General features: G+C 38.6%; 1 protein-coding gene across 2 annotated transcripts in view; it reads right to left on the bottom strand.

Moving 5' to 3' along the window:
• The window catches only part of LOC133618575 (neuropilin-1a-like), a 240567-nt gene that overhangs the window by 7941 nt on the left and 205686 nt on the right, over nt 1–26940 (bottom strand). For both annotated transcript variants that reach the window (XM_061979069.2, XM_061979068.2), the window contains 4 exons: nt 21683–21827; nt 16865–17008; nt 14211–14255; nt 6182–6319 (listed from right to left, as the gene is read on the bottom strand). In XM_061979069.2, coding sequence (XP_061835053.1) covers nt 6182–6319; nt 14211–14255; nt 16865–17008; nt 21683–21827 — 472 coding nt within the window. The remainder of the gene's footprint in view (nt 1–6181; nt 6320–14210; nt 14256–16864; nt 17009–21682; nt 21828–26940) is intronic.

Below are 26940 nucleotides of genomic sequence, written 5' to 3'. Positions count from 1 at the left end.
GTTAAAACCAAGAAGTTGGTCAACTTTGACGTTGATTGCGAGAAAGACACGAAAATACACTCGTTTGCGGACACTTTTTTTTTGTTTTGTTTTGTTTTACCTGCGCGAGGATTATTGTTAATTCTTCAGCTGAACAGTCTGTGGGGTGAAAATATGGAACAGCCTGAGTGATGAACTCCAACACTGTTCAAACATTGAGCATTTTAAGAAATTGTACAAATCGAATATTTTGGTTCGGTATAGTGAGGTCTCGGCTTATTTAGAATGTAAGTATGAATGACTTATATGACTTACTGATGATGATTATATTGAGAATTGTAAGCACATTGTTCTGGGCAAATTGAGTTATGTGGATCCAGATGAATGTGACAAAAATGTGTTTGTTAGAATAATTATGTATATATTATCACACAACTCTTATGCTTAAGGGCCGTTGCAGTAGCTATTATCAATTGTGCTGAAGTGGTATTTTTCTTTTTCTGTGCAAAGCTGGCAATCCAAAAGATTGCAAGCCAGTCTGGTATCAGTGTCTGTGTCCAGGAACTGCCTGCTGACTGCCAAGGCCGAACACCGCCGTGACGCAGACAGAGCAGAGACAAGGCGATATCACCAGCGTCAACACATTTGCATTTCTTGTATAATTATTGTGTCTAACTGGAGCTGTCGAGATTACCCCCTTCCCTCAGCGACAGCTTCAGTGATGTAACCAGGGACCTCCCAAATAAATAGAGGAAGCACGTGAGATGGATTTTAGAACGTAGTTTGGATCTGTAACTAGAATACAGCCTAAAAAACGTGTCTCCTCAATTGAGCCAAATTCAACTCTGTCTCTGCATGATTCCTTGCTTCTCGTCTGTTTAATAGATGTCATCAGTGTTTGAACCTGAGGAAACTGGTTATCAGTTAAAGTAACAATGTAATAAAGGGGGGATTCAAAAAAGTTTATACTTCTTCCCATTACCCTTTTGAGATATGTTTAATTTAATTACATTTTATTTTATTTACTTAATTCAATTTTTTTTTTCTTTTTTGTGAAATAATAATATTGCCATTGAGCACAATATTATTGGAGATATGTATGTATATTATATACTACATGTATGATGTGGAGCTGACTATGACATACTCAAACAACTACAATAATTTGAACAACCCATCAGTTGGCATCCCAGTGAGAGCAGGCATTGTACACTAAGTGATTGTTTTATTATGTACATAGTTTGCATTTCTTGTTTAGCACTTAGCAATAGTGCTAAATGTCTTATCGCTCAGCTTCTAAAGCTTGTAGATCGTCCTCTGTATATTCAAGCTCGAAAATATAAAGTTGTGGATTGCCATTTGTCACAAAGTAGTCATTGGCCCCACTATGGACTGGACTGTCACATTATTAACGCTATCAACTCTGTATCTATTGCACCGGTCAACCACGGGAGGCGGGGGGGTCCCCACATCTGCGGTCCCAAAGCCGTCATTGTTGTCTCTCATGAAGTCTGCCATGATTAGTATTAGTTGTTGTTGTTGAAGTTGTGATGCAATGTGGAATTAATACGCCGCTGTATGCTTCAAATGAGCAAAATATGTAAATATTACATGTTATTGTGGATGTGCTTGTTATCACATACATACTTACAGCGTGTATCGGTATATAACACATTAATGGAGGTTTTTAGAGCGCTTATTAGGTAGCTTTTTATAGTGTTTATTTCCAAATTTGAATGCGTGAAAAAGAAAAACATATGTGTGTTTGTCTCAAATTAGGATCGTGAATGATAAGACAACATTCCAAAAAAGTAAACACCAAAATGACTTCTTACTTTCTACACATATTCTCCTTATTTTAACACTTTTTCCCCTCACCTTGACACCTGGAGAATGTTTTATTAAAAAATGTTTCATTTCATTTCACCTTTCCATCTCTTTTGTCATCTTTCTACTTACGCTCCAACATCAAATTCAAGGATTTTCCCCAAAGCGCCACTCAGGATATGACTTGACCTTTCACCTCTATTTTTTCTTTTATTCAAGCTGTTGGTAACGTCAAGGTGAGGTGAGCCTTTTCAAAGCTGCAGCTTATGTGAAAGCATTACATGAATGATTTTCCCATCTCCGAAGGCTGCCTATTCCTCTATAAAAAATATCACTTCCTGTTTGACATAGTCCATGTGGATGCCTGCAGGAAGTCACAGGTGAAGAAAACGTGAGGTTGTTCGTTTATGGAGACGCTTTAATAATCTGTAAAATTATTTGAATGACTTGGCTGGCGATGAAAACCACCAATACACTTGATTAGAGGTGTTAACGATATGCCTGTTTTGGGGTACATTAAACTCAGTTTGTGTAAACAACTTGAAAAAACCCCCAAAAAAACCACCGCAAACAGTTGGCAGGTAATTTTCCAACAAATGCCATTCTTATTCAAATGACATTTTAGAATATATAATGGTTTGGAATGTTTATTTTTTTATTAAGTGCAAGGATGCAGGCAAGTACAAAAGTCAAGAGTTTGAAGAGAGTGAGTTATTATTCCATTTGTTGAAGTATTGCAGTATTAAAAGGGTAAGTGCTGCCATCTTATCCACTTGTCTTTCACATTTACGTATCTCAGCACTTGATCTTAGGTCAAGCAGCAAAACAAGAGACTTCATCAACTGAAGGGGGCTTTCAAACTCCGGCTTCTCCTTAGCACTCTCGCTAGCCAACAACTGGATTGTGTTTGTTTACCGAGCAGCCGCGTAACGCCGTAAACCACAGACCTCAGACTCAAAGCCAGGTGCCAGATCTGACCTGCCGCAATCGTTTTATGTGGCCCACGAAAGCCTGGAAATAATGTGCATATAATAATTTGCCATAAGGGACAAGCGGTAGAAAATGGATGAATGGATGTATGTTCTTTTTACATGAATGTACTGCATACAGTTGCATGTCTTCTGAACTTTAATATCATCTGATCATGCAACAAACCTATTAACATATACAGAGGTGGGTAGAGTAGCCAGAAATTGTACTCAAGTAAGAGTACTGTTACTTTAGAGATTTATTACTCAAGTAAAAGTAAGGAGTAGTCACCCAAATATTTACTTGAGTAAAAGTAAAAAGTATGTTGTGAAAAAACTACTCAAGTACTGAGTAACTGATGAGTAACCTGTTTGTTTAATGATGACGGCAACAAATAAATAAAATAGCAATGAGCAAATTCAGAGCCAGGAATATCTCATAAGCAACTAAAACAATAATATATATTAAATAATAATACATTAACATAAAAAAAAATTAAGGCAAATTGAGCCACAATAACTTAACAGCACCATAGGCTCAGGAGGCAGAGATTACAAAGGAAAATAACAAGTTAGCCTTTACGCAAACCATAAACTGATGTGTGGGCTGCACCAGGGAACACACTGTGCACTTCCGATTGGTGTTTGTATGCATGCGTGAGTGTGTGTGCGACTGTGCGTGTGTGTGTCTCTGTCTGTACGTGGACCCCGACTTAAACAAGTTGAAAAACGTATTCGAGTGTAACCATTTAGTGGTCAATTGTATGGAATATGTACGTACTGTGCAATCTACTAATAAAAGTTTCAATCAATCAATCAGTCTGTCTATGAGGCTGCAGTGTGTTAATAAATGTCCCCACACGATGTACATTTGACAGTGATTCATAGCAGGGAAGCTAACATCAGCCTACGGTGACAGCCAAAATATTTACTAACGTTACTTACCGCGATGTGCTTCCTCAAATTTGACGTTGAGTTCATGTAAGCTTAAGTTTGTTGTTGTTTGCCGCTGAAACTTTATGTGCAGTTAATCATGTGACCGCCTGGCTCTGTTTGATTGGTGAAACGGAGTCAAACGTCACCAGTGACTGTATTTGATTGGTGAAACTCAGGCATGTGATAGATCCTACTGTTTGTTTTGGTCTGTCTGACAAACCAAAACAAACAAAGCGTGCATTAACAGATCGATAAAAATCAGTAGCGAGTAGCGCGCTGAATGTAGATAAATGGAGCGGAGTAAAAGTAGCGTTTCTTCTCTATAAATATACTCAAGTAAAAGTAAAAGTATGTTGCATTAAAACTACTCTTAGAAGTACAATTTATCCCAAAAGTTACTCAAGTAGATGTAACGGAATAAATGTAGCACGTTACTACCCACCTCTGAACATATATTAAAGACATTTTGTGTTATAATAAAAATAGATACTTGAAAAATATCTGCTTGTCATACCTGACTTATGATTTTAAAGCAAGTTTATTTATACGTAAAAAATATATTAATCACATAAAATTATGTACAAATATTATGATGCAGTTATACACCAATATTTATATATATTCACTGTTACAAGCGGTCCTTTAAAGTCAGCCATAACTGGGATGTGGCTCTCAATGAAAACGAGTTTGACACCCCTGCAAACACTTCCTGTCTTATGTGTAAGGTGTGGGAACTCCGTACACCTCTCTACTGATCCAAATACTTCAACATTAGTGCTGTCAAACATTTTTTTTGATCAGATTAATCACACTTTTGGTTTGGATGATACTCGATTGCACTGGGGGCTTGGGCCGTACTCTGGCTCCCACACACACTGGGCGTCAAATGTATTGTACATGCAAATTCACATATACTCACATAGGTACCTACGCTCCCACATACATACACAGATACAGTACATATCTACATACTCAAAGTTCGTACATCCACACGCATATTCATTGTACAAACATACACATACACATACTGTACATATACACTCACTGTACAAACATACATATACTGTACATATACATTCACTGTACAAACATACATATACACATACTGTACATATACAAATACATATACATACATACACTCATGCACATAATTACGTTTCATCAAACATATATTAACGTTGTTGCCCTAGGGTAAACTGGGTAACACATGGCACACTGACAAAGCTTAACCTATTGTTACTATAACAATCTACAAGGTCAATATATGGTTGCTTCTCTTTCTTCCCCTCCATTTTTCTGCATTCATTCGTACATCAAGTTATCATTACGTGTATGTATTGTTGCATTTGAACAAATGTATTGTTGATAATAAAGGTAAAGTATTGGTATTGTTCATTATCAATAGCGCTATTTCTATTGGTATTTGTATTGCTCCATTTGTAGTGTAATAATGCTCGTTGTCATTTCTGTATTATTTTTTATTTTCGCTAACTGCTTATTTGCTATCACTTTTACATCATATTTGCTGATGTTGCTCTATTGTTGTTGTTGTTATTGTTGTGTAAGCTGTGGTTGTTTTTGCGTTAAAATGTAATATCGGAAATTATCGGTATGGTTTTTTTTATTATCGGTATCGTTTTTTTAATTTTTATTATATCAACATAAAAAACACAAGATACACTTACAATTAGTGCACCAACCCAAAAAACCTCCCTCGCCCACTCATTCACACAAAAGGGTTGTTTCTTTCTGTTATTAATATTCTGGTTCCTACATTATATATCAATAGATATCAATACAGTCTGCAAGGGATACAGTCCGTAAGCACACATGATTGTGCGTGCTGCTGGTCCACTAATAGTACTAACCTTTAACAGTTAATTTTACTATTTTTCATTAATTACTAGTTTCTATGTAACTTTTTTATATTGTTTTACTTACTTTTTTATTCAAGAAAATGTTTTTAATTTATTTATCTTATTTTATAAAAAAAATTTAAAAGTACCTTATCTTCACCATACCTGGTTGTCCATATTAGGCATAATAATGTGTTAATTCCACGACTGTATGCATCGGTTGATATCGGTATCGGTAATTAAAGAGTTGGACAATATCAGAATATCGGCAAAAAGCCATTATTGGACATCCCTAATGAAAAAGATCAAAAATAGACCATTCATCGGCAGTGCGCCTTACAATCCGGTGCGCCCTATGGTCCGGAAAATATGGTAATACACTTTTTTGTGGTTAATCGCATGCAGTAACACATTAACTTAGACAGCCCTATTAGATATCCAAATCCATGTACTGTTACACTTCTGAGTGCTTGTCAACGTTGTATGCTGGATTATTATGAATTGAAGTGTTTCTTCCAACATGGTGGACATTTTTTTTTACATGGGGTGGTTTTGTTTGGAATTCTTGTTAAAAAGCTGCTGCAACACACTCAGTTGTACGAACACACGTCTTACCCGTGTGGTCGAGAGTCGGCAGTCTGTGTGCGGTCGGAGCGCCGCTGGTCTGGATGAGCCACTCTGCGCCGGAGCGCGTTTCCGTGGTCCAACCGCAGAAGGAGGCGAAGTCAAAGTTGCAGGCGAACCACAAGTATTCTGCAACCCAGAGGAAAGAGACTGGTGGTTACACACTGGAAGCTGGAGCGCCATATACTGTGGCCATGTTTGGCTGGGAAACAGCTATGACATGACGGACACCCACCACGTTATTAGGATAGCGGAATGTTGGATAGATGATGTATTGGATGTAACGAAATGATGGTTTACACTAAACATACAGTACATATAATGACTGACTGTACATCTGCTGTGCTTGTATTTTACACCGACTGGACAAAGACTCAACATCCTGTTTCTGTGCTGCTTTCAGGCCCTTTTTCCAGCAGCTTGAGGAAGGGTCTGCTTGTAACATCAATAATCCACAGCTATTTCCACAGAAAAAAGGACAAGGGAGGGAGAGGGGGCATGCACCAAACTAAATCCTCCTGCAGATGCAGTAGTGGAGAGACAGAGATGCTGCCGGAGGGCGTTTTCCTCCACCAAACCCCTCCAGACAACACACGTTTGGGATCAGGAGCGTGACAGGGAAAGGGCGTGGCGTCACCAATATGCGGGTGTGGCTCCGAGAAAAAACTTAAAATGGAACAAAATGTCTAAGAAAAAGTTCCCACCCGATACACCAGTTGTGGAGCAGTACATTTAGGATTTCCTTGAGAAACATCAAGTAACTGCGCTAATCTGTGCAGCTTCAAAAGCCACCTTTTTAAACTGGCTCTGCATCTTTAATGCTTTTATTTTATTCAATGCTTTTTTGTAGGGATGTCCGATAATATCGGACTGCCGATATTATCGGTCGATAAATGCTTTAAAATGTAATATCGGAAATTATCGGTATCAAAATTATCGTTATCGGTTTCAAAAAGTAACATTTCTGACTTTTTAAAACGCCGCTGTGTACACGGACGTAGGGAGAAGTACAGAGCGCCAATAAACCTTAAAGGCACTGCCTTTGCTTGCCGGCCCAATCACATAATATCTACGGCTTTTCACACACACAAGTGAATGCATGCATACTTAGTCAAGAGCCATACAGGTCACACTGAGGGTGGCCATATAAACAACTTTAACACTGTTACAAATATGAATTGAATTGAATTGAATTATTTATTTCAAACCTGCACAGTACAACACACATTTTTTTTTTTTTTTTACATTTTGGCAGAGACATTTATGCAAGGCTTGAAAAGGGGTTGGATGAAGCAAATGCTTATAATATCCCAACCCCTCTCACTCATTCCACATTTAACATAAACAATATAATACAAGATCAATACTATACAAACAAAAACAAGAAAAGCTCCTGTACACTAACAATACAATAGCACCACTGTTACTATGAGACAAGACAAGACGAGACAAACACACACACACACACACACACACACACACACACACACACACACACACACACACACACACACACACACACACACACACACACACACACACACACACACACACACACACACACACACACATACAAACAAACAATATGCGCCACACTGTGAACCCACACCAAACAAGAATGACAAACACATTTCGGGAGAACATCCGCACCGTAACACAACATAAACACAACAGAACAAATACCCAGAAGCCCTTGCAGCACTAACTCTTCCGGGACGCTACAATATACACCCCCCGCTACCCCCTACCCCGCCCACCTCAACCTCCTCATGCTCTCTCAGGGAGAGCATGTCCCAAATTCCAAGCTGCTGTTTTGAAGCATTTCAAAAAAAATAATGCACTTTGTGACTTCAATAATAAATATGGCAGTGCCATGTTGGCATTTTTTTCCATAACTTGAGTTGATTTATTTTGGAAAACCTTGTTACATTGTTTAATGTATCCAGCGGGACATCACAACAAAATTAGGCATAATAATGTTGTGATATATACACGACTGTATATATCGGTTGATATCGGAATCGGTAATTAAGAGTCGGACAATATCGGAATATCGGCAAAAAAGCCATTATTTGACATCTCCAGTCAATATTCTTTTCCACAATTTGGTGACTGTAAGTTGAAATACATTTGTTGTTCTATGTCCGTGTTGTTACGTTAAAATCTCATTTTGTTAAATTAAAAACAATCGTAGTGCTCATTTTAGTTAGCCTGTCAATGGGATCGTCCATTGTATGTTAGCATTAAGCTGGCGGCATAAATCAACTTTTATCCTGTATGGTTGTATTGTTTTTTTCAGTTTATACCAAGCTGTATTGTGAATTAAACATGATTCCTACATGTATGTGCACTTCATGTGTATAGGGCTGGAAAGTGTGACATGGAAACGCAATGCATTGTGGGTATTACTGCATCGGAATAGTATCTTTACATTGGGTTGAATGCAGGACTCTGTACTAAAGTTTTTTCTTCTTTGACAAGTTCTAAACATGTCGGGAACATGCGGTATCAATAACTGCCACAATGACTGTGATGATCGATTTAGGAAAAAAAATCAAAGATTTGGTGAGATTTGTGTAATTTCCAGTGCAAAAGCAAAGCTCAAGGAACTTCATTAGAGAGCAAAGAAACAGGCGGACAATGCTTGGAATATATCAGCCGTACAAAACGACAAACATCCATTTTAACAACATCACCCAGTACATGTAGGCATATCCAGACTGGTAAGTTTGAATCAAAGCATGTTTAATTCTGTTTTACACATAGCATGTGTTAGCTGTTGCCTGTTAAGCCCTCACTCAAACTATTGCAGCGCAACTTTTTTTTTTCTACCAAGAAAAGTGAACTTGTTATTAGTGAGAATATACTTATTTTAAAGTATTTTTGGGTTCATTGAGGTTAGCTAATTTGACTTGTTTTGGAAAGCCTTGACAAGCCAAATTTTCTTGTTCTATTGGCAGATAATTTTGCTTCGTTCAAATAAAATACCCCTCATTTTTGTATTTTTTTTTCTTGTTTTTGAACACTGACTTTTTGCAGTGTACCCCTGGCCATGCCCCCCCCCCACCACAAATAGAATGGCAATATGTGGGAAACACTGTTCAGTATTTATTGCTCTTTGAATATTCTGTTGATTTTACTTTTATTGTAAAGTGTCTGAGTTTTTAGAAAAGATTTTAATGAAATGTAATATTATAATGGCCCTGCGATTAGGTGGCGACTTGTCCAGGGGGTACCCCGCCTTCCGCCTGAATGCAGCAGGGATAGGCTCCATGAAAGGGAGAAAATGTAGAAAAATAGATGGATGGATAGATTATCACAGTGGTTCTTAACCTTGTTGGAGGTACCGAACCCCACCAGTTTCATATGCGCATTCACCGAACCCTTCTTTAGTGAAAAATCAAATGTTTTTTTCTTCAAATTCAAGACAAAGTTATATGTTTTTGGTAACACTTTAGTATGGGGAACATATTCTAAGTAACAAATACTTAATTTAGAGTTATTTGGACACTAGGGGAACATATTCTAAGTAATAAAGACTTAATTTACAGTTATTTGGTTAGGGTTAGGGTCAGGGTTAGGGTTATAATAAGGCCATGCCGAATAAGGCATTAATAAATACTTAATAATGACTAGTTAAGAGCCAATATGTTACTAATTTGCATGTTAATAAGCAACTAATTAACGGTGAATATGTTCCCCATACTCAAGTGTTACCATGTTTTTTTACTGGTGCACAAAATGAAGCGTGCATGAACATCACCTTGTTCAAACAACAAAACCAACACAGTGCATAAACTCACAACAAATTACACACATGCAAACCAGTCAGCTGTTGCCGTATCCGTAATACGCCGATAGGGAGAAGTTTGTATTTACACGATGAGTCGGGTGTGTTTTGACCTCCGCCGATCCCCTGAGGCCGACTCACCAAACCCCTAAGGGTTCGATCGAACCCAGGTTAAGAACCACCGGATTATCATTAAAAACATATTTTTTACCTTTACTTTATTCACACTCACGCGCAAAAAACAGTGTAACGTGCATGCCAGGCCTGGAGTTGGTGCTGTGACTGTCACTACATCAGCATGTACTTAAGTCACATGACTGTGCTGTAAAGTAAATGTACTCCATGATGGAGTTAACAGCACAACTGTGCATCATGTTTACACTCAGCATTTTTTTTTTTTTTTAAACGTCTACAATTTCAAATGCTTCCCACTTGTTGTTGTCAGTTATTATCAACGTCCAGGAAAAAACAGAGGTTGGTGTAAAAGGCCTCTTTGTGTGATGAGAGGCTAATAGGATGCAGAGATGAGCCTGGGAGCCGCCGGTCCGCCCAAAGTGAGCTGTCTTCACTCTTCACACCATGTTTTGGCCGCACTAATTGAGACCCAAGAGGGCTTCGTGTGTTGGCTCCAGCTTTTAATGCAACCTTCTCACCGCTTCTCTCTGTCTTTTGCATTTTGTCCACCTCTTCCATCTTTCTTCCTCTTTGTTCTGTCAGACGTTCTTCGACCGCCCGTCTGTTCTGGCTCCATTACTATTCGCCTCTAAAAAAAAGGCAGGGTTGAACGAAGGGACGCTCCGTGCTCCTCGGAGGATTATTTCGCGTAATTCATAGTACTCTGGTAGGTGCCGTCAATCACTTGCAATAGGAACATTAAATATGCACACTATTGTAGGGGCTAGAGATCTGACGTTTGCGAATAAATCAAGTCCTTAAAACGGCTGTTTTAAGAGAACGAAGAGCCGATTCGCAGTTGCGAGCTGTTCGTTTGGGAGCCGTTTTTTATGCAATTGCTCATGCTGCACGTGCATGTGTGGCATAATTGGCAACTGGACTAGTAAATAAGTCAGTCAAAGAAAACCTTGCTGCATTAGGATTAGAGATGTCCGATAATGGCTTTTTTGTCGATATCCCGATATTGTCCAACTTTTAATTACCGATTCTGATATCAACCGATACCGATATATACAGTCGTGGAATTAACACATTATTATGCCTAATTTTGTTGTGATGCCCCGCTGGATGCATTAAACAATGTAACAAGGTTTTCAAAAATAAATCAACTCAAGTTATGGAAAAAAATGTCAACATGGCACTGCCATATTTATTATTGAAGTCACAAAGTGCATTATTTTTTTAACATGCCTCAAAACAGCAGCTTGGAATTTGGGATATGCTCTCCCTGAGAGAGCATAAGGAGGTTGAGGTGGGGGGGGGGGTGTATATTGTAGCGTCCCGGAAGAGTTAGTGCCGCAAGGGGTTCTGGGTATTTGTTCTGTTGTGTTTATGTTGTGTTACGGTGCGGATGTTCTCCCGAAATGTGTTTGTCATTCTTGTTTGGTGTGGGTTCACAGTGTGGCGAATATTTGTAACAGTGTTAAAGTTGTTTATACGGCCACCCTCAGTGTGACCTGTATGGCTGTTGACCAAGTATGCCTTGCATTCACTCATGTGTGTGAAAAGCCGTAGATATTATGTGACTGGGCCGGCACGCAAAGGCAGTGCCTTTAAGGTTTATTGGCGCTCTGTACTTCTCCCTACGTCCGTGTACACAGCGGCATTTTAAAAAGTCATAAATTTAATTTTTTTAAACCGATACTGATAATTTTTAAACCGATACCGAACATTTCAGATATTACATTTTAAACCATTTATCGGCCGATAATATCGGCAGACCGATATTATCGGACATCTCTAATTAGGATTAATTTTGTCTGCTTTATTGTTCTGATGTGAATACGTAAAGTAGCTTAAGCAAAAACACACAAAGTAGGGTAGTACAATTTTGTATTCACATTTTTATTCTGTCCTAATTTGTTTTGTAGTTTTATTCATACTTTTTATACATATATATAAATAGTATTTTTATTATGTGTGTATTTTCTTTCTGTATTGATAAATGCTCTTATGTTATTATTAATTTTTAAGTGAGGGAAAATTAAAAAAAAATGGAGATATCGCTGCCAAACAAAGCACAAAGATATGGAACCACCTTATTGACCGCGAAAACACAACAAAAATAAAAATAAAGTCAATCTTTTGAACGGCTCTGCAAGATCTGGTTCAGTTCAAAGAGCCATATATATATATTATCTGTGGGATAGGCGAGTAATTGAGCATGCTGAGGTTTTGACTTTTGGATTATTTTGGGTGTTTGTATTTTAATTCTAGTTCGAGATGTAACGGTATCAAAATCAAACGGTACAATATCATCACGGTATTAAAGGGGAACTGCACTTTCTTATTTATTTTGCCTATCGTTCACAATCATTATGAAAGATATGACGACGGATGGATTCTTTTTAATGCATTCTAAATATTAAATAAACGCAAATAAAAGTCTGCTCACATCGGAGTCAATGGGAGCTTCACTATTTTGCCAATAAAACCCAATTAATAACCATTCAAAAACCGCCATCAATACTCCATTTGCATTTCTTGAGTTGAATATTAACCAAGTATAAGTGCGTTATTATTAAAAGCGCTAACACAGACAAACTATAGCCGCGCCGTGATCACTACCGTGTGTGCCAATAATTACATCATCAAGTGGTCTGCTGCTTTCTTGCTTCCTTGCTCTCTGGAAGTTTATTCCAGATCATAAATCATGCTTCTCATCTGCACAGAAGAAGTCTGACTAGGTATTCCAACAAGTTGATACAATTTGACAGTCATTTAGGACCCGGAAATGGACAGAACGACACGAAAAGACGCCTGTCCTTGACAACCCGCGCTGTGGAGAGGATTCTGGGAGATGCAGTTTATTTTTTAAAGCGCCAGAAAAAAACTACCGTATTTTTCGGACTATAAGTCGCAGTTTTTTTCATAGTTTGGCCGGGGGTGCGACTTATACTCAGGAGCGACTTATGTGTGAAATTATTAACACATTACCGTAAAATATCAAATAATATTATTTAGCTCATTCACGTAAGAGACTAGACGTATAAGATTTCATGGGATTTAGCGATTAGGAGTGACAGATTGTTTGGTAAACGTATAGCATGTTCTATATGTTATAGTTATTTGAATGACTCTTACCATAATATGTTACGTTAACATACCAGGCACGTTCTCAGTTGGTTATTTATGCCTCATATAACGTACACTTATTCAGCCTGTTGTTCGCTATTCTTTATTTATTTTAAATTGCCTTTCAAATGTCTATTCTTGGTGTTGGGTTTTATCAAATAGATTTCCCCAAAAAATGCGACTTATACTCCAGTGCGACTTATATATGTTTTTTTCCTTCTTTATTATGCATTTTCGGCTGGTGCGACTTATACTCCGCAGCGACTTTTACTCCGAAAAATACGGTACACACCAAGTTTTTGTTTGATCCCATCGCGGCATTATTGTGAAGACTTTGAAACCGCAATACCGAGGTATTTACAATCTACAACACCATTACATCCCCAAATCTAGTATGAATTGTGATTATTATGAATAACCTGCGAGATGCAATGACATTCCTGTCCTTCCATGACTTAGTTACGCCGCACATGTACATGATGGAATCGTGTCGTGCCCGAGCCCAACTCTTCAATATTCAAACGATGTGAAGTGGGCCTAGACATGGGACCATTAGCTCAGATTGAATCCCCCCCTAATGTCCTCTGCTGACATAAATGTAACAATTAACGCTAACTCAGTCCAGCCTCACCTTTCAATGGATACGGTGTGACAGTAGAGCAAGATTACATTGCATGTTAGCAATTAGCTACTAACAACAATGAGAAGAAATGTGATTTATGTGAAAGCTGATGCCTAAAGAAACCTGACTCCCAGGTGTAAACCTTGGATCCCGCCTCCAAGCTCCAGATGGACTTGGGGAAACTATTTTTTTCTCGTGTGACGGCAGAGGGTTGAATAAAATGATCCAAGATGACATATATGATACAGTCGATATTCTCTAGCGTGCATTCCTCATTCATGGACATGAAAGTGAGAGGATGTCTTGTTTGAAGTGGATCTCAAAGGTCCAACACCAGAAAGAGGGCAGGAAGTGCTCACCTGGTATGAAGTCCATGACAGGGTCAGCGGCTGTGACGTCTCCCGCTGCACACAGATGGAACAGGCACGAAAGGGTCAAAGGTTAGCTGGTTTGGTCCCGCCCCCACAGATGCCTACACTTAATCTGCACACGAATATTTGCTTAACTTTACTTTGAATCCACGCAAGAGTTTGGAAGACACAAAAAAAGTGGGATTTCTACATTAAAAAGATAAACAAAGGGAAAACATGCTATAGAACAATGTTTTTCAACCACTGTGCCGCGGCACACTAGTGTACCGTGAGATATTGATTGGTGTGCCGTGGGAGATGATCTAATTTCACTTAATTGGGTTAAAAATATTTTTTGCAAACCACACTGCAAAAAGTCAGTGTTCAAAAACAAGAAAAAAAATACAAAAATTAGGGGTATTTATTTGAACTAAGCAAAATTATCTGCCAATAGAACAAGAAAATTCAGCTTGTCAAGACTTTCCAAAACAAGCTAAATTAGCCAACCTCAATGAACTCAAAAATACCTTAAAATAAGTATATTCTCACTAATAACAAGTGCACTTTTTTTTGGTAGAAAAAAAAATTAGACCTTTTTGCTCAATATGTTGAAAAATATTCTTAAATTAAGTAAACGCTCGTGCCATTATCTTGACATAATGATATGCGCTCGGCATTACATTTCTTGAAACCAGCAAACTTATACTAAAACTAATTTATTGTTCTTAATGGAAAGGCAACAAGGCAACCGCTTGTTACTCTCAGGGTCTCCTAGCCGCTCAGGCAAATCATATGGTCTAAAAATGCATTTTTCCATCGATAACATGACATCATCGCGCCAAGTGCGTGCTCTTTCAGTCAATTATATATATACAGCCCGGCCCCCGGCCAAATTTTTTTTATTGTAATTTTGAAGAATTTATCTGAATGTACATTAACTATTTCTGTTCAAAATTGTTAGAAATGTCACATGTTAAATGTTTAAATATTAACTGTCAGTTTACGGGCGGTATAGCTCGGTTGGTAGAGCGGTCGTGCCAGCAACTTGAGGGTTGCAGGTTCGATCCCCGCATCCGCCATCCTAGTTACTGCCGTTGTGTCCTTGGGCAAGACACTTTACCCACCTGCTACCAGTGACACCCACACTGGTTTAAATGTAACTTAGATATTGGGTTTCACTATGTAAAGCGCTTTGAGTCACTAGAGAAAAAGCGCTATATAAATATAATTCACTTCACTTCACTACTATACTGTGCCAACTGTACTACTATATGAGTACGTATTTTCTATTGTTTCATTGAAAATAAAACAGCAAAGTCCATTTGGCTGTCATCTGTTTTAATTATGAGACACAATTGTGTCAAAATCACAATGTTTTTTTCATGCTTGAAGTAAGAAATTATTACTTTAAAAAAGTAGTTTTATACTTGTGAGTGTTGATGGTACAGCTTTGCAACAGTTGATATTCTAGTTTTAAGCATGTTTTACTCAATATAGGTCATAAAATCTCAGCTACAAGCTGTAATATCTTACTGACATAATTTAGGACCAAAACCCTTAAAACAAGTAAAACACTCTAACATAAAATCTGCTTAGTGAGAAGAATGATCTTATCAGACAGAAAATAAGCAAATATAACCCTTATTTGAGATATTTAATCTTACTTAGATTTCAGTTTTTGCAGTGCAGTAATTATAATCTGCAAATGTGCCGTTGTTGAGTGTCAGTGCTGTCTAGAGCTCGGCAGAGTAACCGTGTAATACTCTTCCATATCAGTAGGTGGCAGCAGGTAGCTAATTGCTTTGTCGATGTCGGGAACGACGACAATGGTTTGCAGGTAAAAAGGTATCTAATGCTTAAACCAAAAATAAACAAAAGGCGAGTGCCCCTAAGAAAAGGCATTGAAGCTTAGGGATGGCTATGCAAAACTAAAACTGAACTGGCTGCAAAGTAAACAAAAACAGAATGCTGGACGACAGCAAAGACTTACAGCGTGTGTAGCAGACGGCGTCCACAAAGTACATCCGTAAATTACATTACAATCAACAACAACAAGAACTAAAACACGACACTCAGGGAAACAGCAAAGAACTCAAATTAAGTCACGGTGTGATGTGAGAGGTCGTGACAGTACACCTACTTTGAGACAAGAGCTATAGTGATGCATGGTTGGTTATGGTTTGAATTCATATCAAACAATTGCAAGAACGACTTTTTATTGTCAATATCGGCTACTGAGTTTAATTTTTTAATGGTAGAGTGGCCGTGCCAGCAATCGGAGGGTTGCTGGTTACTGGGGTTCAATCCCCACCTTCTACCATTCTAGTCACGTCCGTTGTGTCCTTGGGCAAGACACTTCACCCCTTGCTCCTGATGGCTGCTGGTTAGGGCCTTGCATGGCAGCTCCCGCCATCAGTGTGTGAATGGGGTGAATACTGTCAAAGCACTTTGAGTACCTTGAAGGTAGAAAAGTGCTATACAAGTATAACCCATTTATCATTTATTTATTTATAATGTTTTCTGCTTCAGTGCCTTAGAATTTTTTCAATGAAAAAAATGTGCCTCGGCTCAGAAAAGGTTGAAAAACACTGCTATAGGATATAGAGAAAATAAATATATTTTGAAGGACAGTTGAGCTGAAAAGCTGGGACTGAGTAGTATACCTGTCGTCGTGTCTTCAGGTGTGTCGGTCCTGGCGGACGGCGTGGTTACGGGGACGGTGATGGCCGCCGTTGTGGTCCCCCCAAATGTAGTCGAGGGAATGGTGGGAATGGGCGGAGTGGTGGGCGGGCTGGTGGTTGTGATGTCTGAATGAACAGGGAGGGATTTTAAATAAACACTCATAAATATTCACGCATTCATCGTCTCTGCATTCATGGAAGATTCATCATCAATTAGGAAAACACAAGTTTTATTCACTGTCATGAAGATTTCAGTGTGGATAAATCTTTATATGACCATCGAGGCGAATCGAGTCATGATTCTTGTTCAACTCTGCCTGAGCTGAAGCAAGCAGCCCTTCAATTAGCATATGTAGGCCAGAAGGAAAGAAAATTATGTGCATGTAATTAAAAAAGAAAACATGTAAAGGTGGGCTGGAGGTGTGCTCTCGCTCTGCCGCGGAGGATTCAGTGTTAAAAGAGAAATGTGCGTCTTAAATTGGACTGTCGCTGTGAACACAGGAAGCTCCTTTTGATGAATGAACGAGTGTTCAATGCAGTTCAATTAAATGCTGCTTCACTGGCATGCATTTCTATGAAAAGGCCTTTTTTTTTTTACATAGTATTTCATTGCTAATTTAGTCGTATAAAAGCTGCTTCCACAGTTAAGAGCACTTTGGCTTTAATCATTGAAGTGCATCATGGTAAGTGCGGGCTTGTCTAATTAGCGTCTATTAGTATGACGATGCTTTAGTGAAAACAGAGCGTGTTATCGTCACATGCCAATGTTAGCACGTAGCAAACAGAGTCTAAAGACATCGGTGACAGGAGGAAGGGCTAACACTTAACAGACACACGGCTAAGATACCAGAAGGTAAAAAGAAGCCACCAGATGTTAACAGCGGCTTGCATGTGGCTAACAGGCTGTGAGTGGTTTTTATTAAAAATTTTTGGTAACACTTTAGTATGGGGAACATATTCTAGGTAACAAAGACTTAATTAAGAGTTATTTGGACACTAGGGAAACATATTGTAAGTAACAAATACTTAATTTAGAGTTATTTGGTTAGGGTTAGGGTTGCTGCACTGCAAAAAGTCAGTGTTCAAAAACAAGGAAAAAAAATACAAAAGTTAAGGGCATTTTACTTGAACTAAGCAAAATTATCTGCCAATAGAACAAGAACATTCGGCTTGTCAAGACTTTCCAAAACAAGTAAAATTAGCCAACCTCAATGAACCCAAAAATACTTTAAAATAAGTATACACTAATAACAAGTGCACTTTTCTTGATAGAAAAAATACTTTTTTTCTCAATATGTTGATAAATATTCTTAAATTAAGTAAATGCTAGTGCCATTATCTTGACATAATGATATGCGCTCGGCATTACATTTCTTGCATTTTCACATCGATAAAATGACATCACCGCCAAGACAATCGTGTTCCCATGTTTAGTTTTTACAAATTTTTACTAATTGTTTTTTATCTAGTCTGCACTTTGTCTGTGTTATTATTATTATTGGCTTTTATCTAGTTTGCACTTTGTCTGTATTATTTCTATAATCATTATTATCGACTCATCTTTGCCTTATTCTATTTTTTTATTTTCCTATTTTAATGATGTTGGATCTGTGTTGTTGTTGTTGTTGTAAATTAGCTTTGGCTACAAACACTATGATGCATACATTGGATAACTGTTACAGATGTCTACCATATTTTTCGGACTATAAGTCGCTCCTGAGTATAAGTCGAACCGGCCGAAAATGCATAATAAAGAAGGAAAAAAACATATATAAGTCGCATTTTTTGGGGAAATTTATTTGATAAAACCCAACACCAAGAATAGACATTTGAAAGGCAATTTAAAATAAATAAAGAATAGTGAACAACAGGCTGAATAAGTGTACGTTATATGAGGCATAAATAACCAACTGAGAACGTGCCTGGTATGTTAATGTAACATATTATGGTAAGAGACATTCAAATAACTATAACATATAGAACATGCTATACGTTTACCAAACAATCTGTCACTCCTAATCGCTAAATCCCATGAAATCTTATACGTCTAGTCTCTTACGTGAATGAGCTAAATAATATGATTTGATATTTTACGGTAATGTGTTAATAATTTCACACATAAGTCGCTCCTGAGTATAAGTCGCACCCCCGGCCAAACTATGAAAAAAACTGCGACTTATAGTCCGAAAAATACGGTACGTTTTTTTATCTGTCCCTATTTCAAATAAACCTTTATAAGTGCGTGCTCTTTCAGTCAATTAGTGCGCAAGGAATATATATATATATATATACTGTATATATATATACTGTATATATTTACAGCCCGGCACCCGACCACATTTTTTTAATTGTAATTTTGAAGAATTTATCTGAATGTGCATGAACTATTTCTGTTCAAAATTGTTTGAAATGTCACATGTTAAATGTTTAAATATTAACTGTCAGTTTGCTGTACTGTGCCAACTGTACTACTATATGAGTACGTGTCTTCTATTGTTTCATTGAAAATAAAACAGCAAAGTCCATTTGGCTGTCATCTGTTTTAATTATGAGACACAATTGTGTCAAAGTCACGATTTTTTATTTCACGCTTGAAATAAAAACTTCTTACTTTGAAAAAGCAGTTTTATACTTGTGAGTGTTGATGCTTTGCAACAGTTGATATTCTAGTTTCAAGCATGTTTTACTCAATATAGGTCATCAAATCTCAGCAACAAGCTGTAATATCTTACAGAGATCATTTAGGACCAAAACACTTAAAACAAGTTAAACACTAACATAAAATCTGCTTAGTGAGAAGAATGATCTTATCAGACAGAAAAAAATCAAATATCACCCTTATTTGAGATATTCAATCTTACTTAGATTTCAGTTTTTGCAGTGTGTATGATAAGGCCATGCAGAATAAGTACTAAATAATGACTAATTAATGGCCAATCTGTTACTAATTTGCATGTTTATAAGCAACTAATTAATGGTGAATATGTTCCCCATACTTAAGTGTTACCTAGTGTTTTTACAGCGGTTCAGCCGGAGCACATTAATCACACAAGACACTATTAAAACGTTGGAGCCCATCCATTCAACCGAAACATTTTCCCCTCTCCTACCTCAGAGAAGGTCTGGTTTATTGTGTCTCTCTTTCGAGTGCGGAATATTTACATTAAAAACATGTGATTTTCCAGCCATGCAAGGCTTGATTTAGGGATTGCTTCAAACCGGCAAAGATGTACAGCACATAAAGGCACACACCAGGTGTTCCACATAGGAGTTTTCACGCTTCTTCCACTCCTCCAGCAATTACTTCTATCATCGCTCTCTATGCATTTCCTGCTACTTCTATTAATCTATCACCCACGCGCACACATGCGCGCGTACACACACACACTCGCCACACAGCAGATAAGCACCATGAAGCGTTAGCAGCAAGTTGATAGAGTGGCATCGTTTTGCTCAGCGCTTCATTTTGTGTATTTTGCTGCAGTGTAACATCCCAGTGGTATGCTGTAGTCCTGCTTTACATCGACATCGTTATGATTTCATAGTAATAAAACGCACAAGCTGCTCTGCGGATGACAGTGACATTTCCCAGATTATTGTAATTCCACAAAATCTGATTTTCTATCCAAACAACACACACAAGGGACTGGATTACAGGAAGATAAATAATTGTGGTTATTAAATTCAGACTCCTGGGGGAGACACAAGCCATGGCAACACAATATTTAAAATGTTGTGACCTCCCACACACTAACTCTGTTTTAAAAAATATTTTTTGGGGGAAAACAATTCATAACTAGAGATGTCCGATAATGGCTTTTTTGCCAATATCCGATATTCCGATATTGTCTAACTCTTAATTACCGATTCCGATATATACAGTCGTGGAATTAACACATTATTATGCCTAATTTTGTTGTGATGCTACGCTGGATGCATTAAACAATGTAACAAGGTTTTCCAAAATAAATCAACTGAAGTTATGGAAAAAAAATGCCAACATGGCACTGCCATATTTATTATTGAAGTCACAAAGTGCATTATTTTTTTTAACATGCCTCAAAACAGCAGCTTGGAATTTGGGACATGCTCTCACTGAGAGAGCATGAGGAGGTTGAGGTGGGCGGGGTTGGGGGGGCGGGGCTTGGGTGGGGAGGGGGGGAGGGTAGCGGGGGCGGTGTATATTGCAGCGTCCCGGAAGAGTTAGTGCTGCAAGGGGTTCTGGGTATTTGTTCTGTTGTGTTTATGTTGTGTTACGGTGCGGATGTTCTCCCGAAATGTGTTTGTCATTCTTGTTTGGTGTGGGTTCACAGTGTGGCGCATATTTTTAACAGTGTTAAAGTTGTTTATACGGCCACCCTCAGTGTGACCTGTATGGCTGTTGACCAAGTATGCTTTGCATTCACTTGTGTGTGTGAAAAGCCGTAGATATTATGTGATTGGGCCGGCACGCAAAGGCAGTGCCTTTAAGGCACGCCCCCAATATTGTTGTCTGGGAGAAATTCGGGAGAATGGTTGCCCCGGGAGATTTTCGGGAGAGGCACTGAAATTCGGGAGTCTCCCGGGAAAATCGGGAGGGTTGGCAAGTATGACTGGGAGACGCAACTGCTCTGTACTTCTCCCTAAGTCCGTGTATCACTTCATACAGCGGCGTTTTAAAAAGTCATACATTTTACTTTTTGAAACCGATACCAATAATTTCCGATATTGCATTTTAAAGCATTTATCGGCCGATAATATCGGACATCTCTATTCATAACGTGACTTTTGTTTGTCATTGGGCAAACAAACGGCACCCACCGTCCAGTTCACATCCGAGCAGCTCCAGGCGGAGGCCCACGCCCTCGTTTGTGGCTTTCTCTGGGTAGATCCGGATGAAACGGGTCAGAAGAGGACCCATGGACTTCAGCTCCGGCGTGTCGTGGTTCTGATTCCCAAAGAATATCTTGACAGTGAGGAGCAGAGACAACCATCAGTTAACTAACAGATAAGACAAACACTGGTAGTGGAGGGGTGACTAAAGGGTGGTCCGGGGGCCATTTTCAGCCCGCAGCTCATTCTTTATTGGCCCACGGCACCATCTAAACACAAAATTAAACACGGCCTTAAAGCAGAACTATTACAAACTGCAGTGGAAACTATACGGACTTGCTGTTTTACTGTCGGAATAACCAAAATTAACACCAAAACTAAAAATGTCTTGCATATTTACTAAATATTTAGACATATGGGTGAAAACATTTTTTTTTAATCTACAGCAGTTTGTTAACATGATTCTTGTCCATTTCTACATTCAGTACTTGTGTTTACATTCTTCTGCTTTCATGCAACACAATACAATACGACGGGAGTATTGTCCATCCATCCATCCATCTTCTTCCGCTTATCCGAGGTCGGGTCGCGGGGGCAGCAGCCTAAGCAGGGAAGCCCAGACTTCCCTCTCCCCAGCCACTTCGTCCAGCTCTTCCTGTGGGACCCCGAGGCGTTCCCAGGCCAGCCGGGAGACATAGTCTTCCCAACGTGTCCTGGGTCTTCCCCGCGGCCTCCTACCGGTCGGACGTGCCCTAAACACCTCCCTAGGGAGGCGTTCGGGTGGCATCCTGACCAGATGCCCGAACCACCTCATCTGGCTCCTCTCGATGTGGAGGAGCAGCGGCTTTACTTTGAGCTCCTCCCGGATGGCAGAGCTTCTCACCCTATCTCTAAGGGAGAGCCCCGCCACCCGGCGGAGGAAACTCATTTCGGCCGCTTGTAACCGTGATCTTGTCCTTTCGGTCATAACCCAAAGCTCATGACCATAGGTGAGGATGGGAACGTAGATCGACCGGTAAATTGAGAGCTTTGCCTTCCGGCTCAGCTCCTTCTTCACCACAACGGATCGATACAGCGTCCGCATTACTGAAGACGCCGCACCGATCCGCCTGTCGATCTCACGATCCACTCTTCCCTCACTCGTGAACAAGACTCCGAGGTACTTGAACTCCTCCACTTGGGGCAAGATCTCCTCCCCAACCCGGAGATGGCACTCCACCCTTTTCCGGGCGAGAACCATGGACTCTGACTTGGAGGTGCTGATTCTCATCCCAGTCGCTTCACACTCAGCTGCGAACCGATCCAGTGAGAGCTGAAGATCCTGGCCAGATGAAGCCATCAGGACCACATCATCTGCAAAAAGCAGAGACCTAATCCTGCAGCCACCAAACCAGATCCCCTCAACGCCTTGACTGCGCCTAGAAATTCTGTCCATAAAAGTTATGAACAGAATCGGTGACAAAGGGCAGCCTTGGCGAAGTCCAACCCTCACTGGAAACGTGTCCGACTTACTACCGGCAATGCGGACCAAGCTCTGACACTGATCATACAGGGAGCGAACCGCCACAATAAGACAGTCTGTTACCCCATACTCTCTGAGCACTCCCCACAGGACTTCCCGGGGGACACGGTCGAATGCCTTCTCCAAGTCCACAAAACACATGTAGACTGGTTGGGCAAACTCCCATGCACCCTCAAGGACCCTGCCGAGAGTATAGAGCTGGAGTATTGTGCTGGGAGTATTGTGTCTAGTATTATGATTCAAGGGTTGGACTATAAAGGGCAATAAAGAGTCTGAGCACAATGGCCGCCTTTATGTGTGGAGTGCTTCTTGCTGTAAAGTAGTGTTTCTTAACCATAGGGCCCATTGTTGGGCCACGAGCGCCCCTTAGAGGGCCTCCAAAAAATATCTGTTTCTCAGCTGTGGTCCGTACGGGCCACAGCGGTGCTCAGTTTAACCAACTCTGATTTAAAAAAATTAAATAGACAGAAACATTAAACATTGTTCTGGCTTCTTTAGAGCCATATTGACATATTAACTGAACTGAACTGAGGAAAATCTAATTTAAAACATTTGTATGCTCGTACAACACTTAAAACCTTTAGCATATCTGTATGTGGAATTAAATTATGGAATGGATTAACCAAAGAAATCAAACAAAGCACCAATATGATTCAGTTTAGAGACTGTTCAAACTACAAGTGTTCACAAAGTACACAGAACAAGAATTATGATGAACATCTTAAACCCTTTTCTTCTTTTCTTTCTTTCTTTTGAGATAAAGATTATTTATGTATTTAATATTTGTTTATGGTATATTATTCATTTATTATTTATTTATTCACTGTTCTGTTACAGAGAACAAGGACATGGGATACAATTGCTATGGAATGAAAAATAGGGATGTCCGATAATGGCTTTTTGCCGATATCCGATATTCTGATATTGTCCAACTCTTTAATAACCGATACCGATATCAACCGATATATGCAGTCGTGGAATTAACACATTATTATGCCTAATTTGGACAACCAGGTATGGTGAAGATAAGGTACTTAAAAAAAAAAAAAAATAAGATAAATAAATTAAAAACATTTTCTTGAATAAAAAAGAAAGTAAAACAATATAAAAACAGTTACATAGAAACTAGTAATTAATGAAAGTGAGTAAAATTAACTGTTAAAGGTTAGTACTATTAGTGGACCAGCAGCACGCACAATCATGTGTGCTTACGGACTGTATCCCTTGCAGACTGTATTGATATATATTGATATATAATGTAGGAACCAGAATATTAATAACAGAAAGAAACAACCCTTTTGTGTGAATGAAGTTAGGGGAGGGAGGTTTTTTGGGTTGGTGCACTAATTGTAAGTGTATCTTGTGTTTATGTTGATTTAATAAAAAACAAAAAAACAAAAAAAAAAAAAACAACGATACCGATAATAAAAAAAACAATACCGATAATTTCCGATATTACATTTTAACGCATTTATCGTACTTCTCCCTACGTCCGTGTACCACTCCGTACAGCGGCGTTTTAAAAAGTCATACATTTTACTTTTTGAAACCAATACCGATAATTTCCGATATTAAATGTTAAAGCATTTATCGGCCGATATTATCGGACATCTCTAATGAAAAGGGGTAGGATTAAATAAGCTCTGCTTCTTCCTACCCCTTTTTGGACGTGCTGTAATGAAACAACTGGAAATATGTGATGTATTACATTGTATCGTATAAATGTTCGAAATAAACTGAAACTGAACTGAATATTATTTTTCTTTCAGTGTTTAAAAAATATGTTTATTTTCTTCTGCTTTTATTTGTAAAGGTTTAGTTTTTTTTCTTTTAATGATAAAAAAAACCAGGTGTTGGGGCGCTTAACTTCCAGTTTATATGACTTCACGCAAATTAACTTCCTGTTGGCATTAATCCTGCAAGTATATATCAATCACTTCCTGCGAAGAGAGCCTGTAAGTTCAGCGTGCACAATGTTATAGTTTAGCTGCTCAGACAGCAATGTGTTTATACACGTTTAGATTAGGGTATGTCATCTCATTAATGGAGAAAGACGTTAATGTCTCCTGTATTCAAGTTAGCATTTAAGCTGTCTTGCAAGCTTCCGCTAGCTTGCTTTTCCAGTAACTGAGCAGTGTCAACAGTTGGTGAATTTATTAAAGTGTTGCTGCCAATCACGGTTTTACGATAATTTTAATTCAAAACAGTAATACTAACCGTCAGTAGTTTTTACTGCGGTTTAACATTATACCATTTATTGCTGCATTCCTACAATGGAGCCATTGTTTATCTACTTGTTTTTTAATGTTAAGTGGACAATATAAATGTTGATGGACTCCTGCCTCATCAATAACACTTCTCTTGCACGGCTCAATGCTAACAACTGCGAACTAATGTCAGCGCTCTCTTTGTCGTAAGGATCACGTTGACCAAGTTTTGGCGGAAAAAACAAAATCCTTGGTTGTAGTACATCAAAGCCCAGTTGCAGCTGAGATAAATTACACATGATGTAATGAAGTATTTCCATCTAATGTTCCTGCTGGAAGCCTCGACAACGGCCAGAGCCATGATGCCTGGAGGATCCTTCGACTCCAGCAAGTAGAACACGCTCAAGGCTACTATATTGAGTAAAAGGTGACTATTTGGTTGTTATTTCAAGTCTATATGGCTCTTATGTTAGAAACCACATTAAGAAGATGGTAAACCATTTTTAATGCTTTAACAATGGAACTATTCTATTTATAATTTGATCAGCCTACTTTGCAAAAAAATGATTTACCACAAAAACTACAGATGGGATTTATTGCTCTTTGAAGGGAGTCGGATCTTTGAAAGACCCGTTCAAAAAACTGGCTCGTTATTATACCGGTAATTCTTTTTATCAAGTAAACAATCAATGGTAGCGGTTATAGGATAAGATGTGGATAGGAATAAATTAAATGTACACATGCACCTGGGGATTGGCAACACTAAATTGCCTCTAATGTGTGAATGCATATATATACAGTATATACAGTATATAAATAAATGTATACAGTACAGGTCAAAAGTTTGGAAACACTTTCTCCTCATTCAATGAGTTTTCTTTATTTTCATGGCTATTTACATTGTAGATTGTCACTGAAGGCATCAAAACTATGAATAAACACATGTGGAGTTATGTACTTAACAAAAAAAGGTGAAATAATTGAAAATATGTTTTATATTCTAGTTTCTTCAAAATAGCCACCCGCTCCGATTACTGCTTTGCACACTCTTGGCATTCTCTCGATGAGCTTCAAGCACACCTGTGAAGTGAAAACCATTTCAGATGACTACCTCTTGAAGCTCATTGAGAGAATGCCAAGAGTGTGCGAAAAAGTAATCAGAGCAAAGGGTGGTTTTTTCAAGAAACTAGAATATAAAACATGTTTTCAGTTTTTTCACGTTTCTTTTGTTAAGTACATAACTCCACATGTGTTCATTCATAGTTTTCATGCCTTCAGTGACAATCTACAATGTAAACAGTCATGAAAATAAAGAAAACGCATTGAATGAGAGGTGTGTCTAAACTTTTGGCCTGTATTGTATATATATATATATATATATATATATATATATATATATTTTAATTTAAAAAAAAGTAAATCCAAATGCTGCTATGTTTCCTTTGAGTTATTTTCTAGTCCAGTCGCCAGTCTGGTGGGTAATGGTCGACGCTATATCTGCATGCTCATAAAAAACG

The sequence above is a fragment of the Nerophis lumbriciformis genome, linkage group LG19 (assembly GCF_033978685.3).
Source record: "Nerophis lumbriciformis linkage group LG19, RoL_Nlum_v2.1, whole genome shotgun sequence".
In the NCBI taxonomy this organism is placed as follows: Eukaryota; Metazoa; Chordata; class Actinopteri; order Syngnathiformes; family Syngnathidae; genus Nerophis; species Nerophis lumbriciformis.
This window is presented reverse-complemented; position numbering and strand designations above follow the sequence as displayed.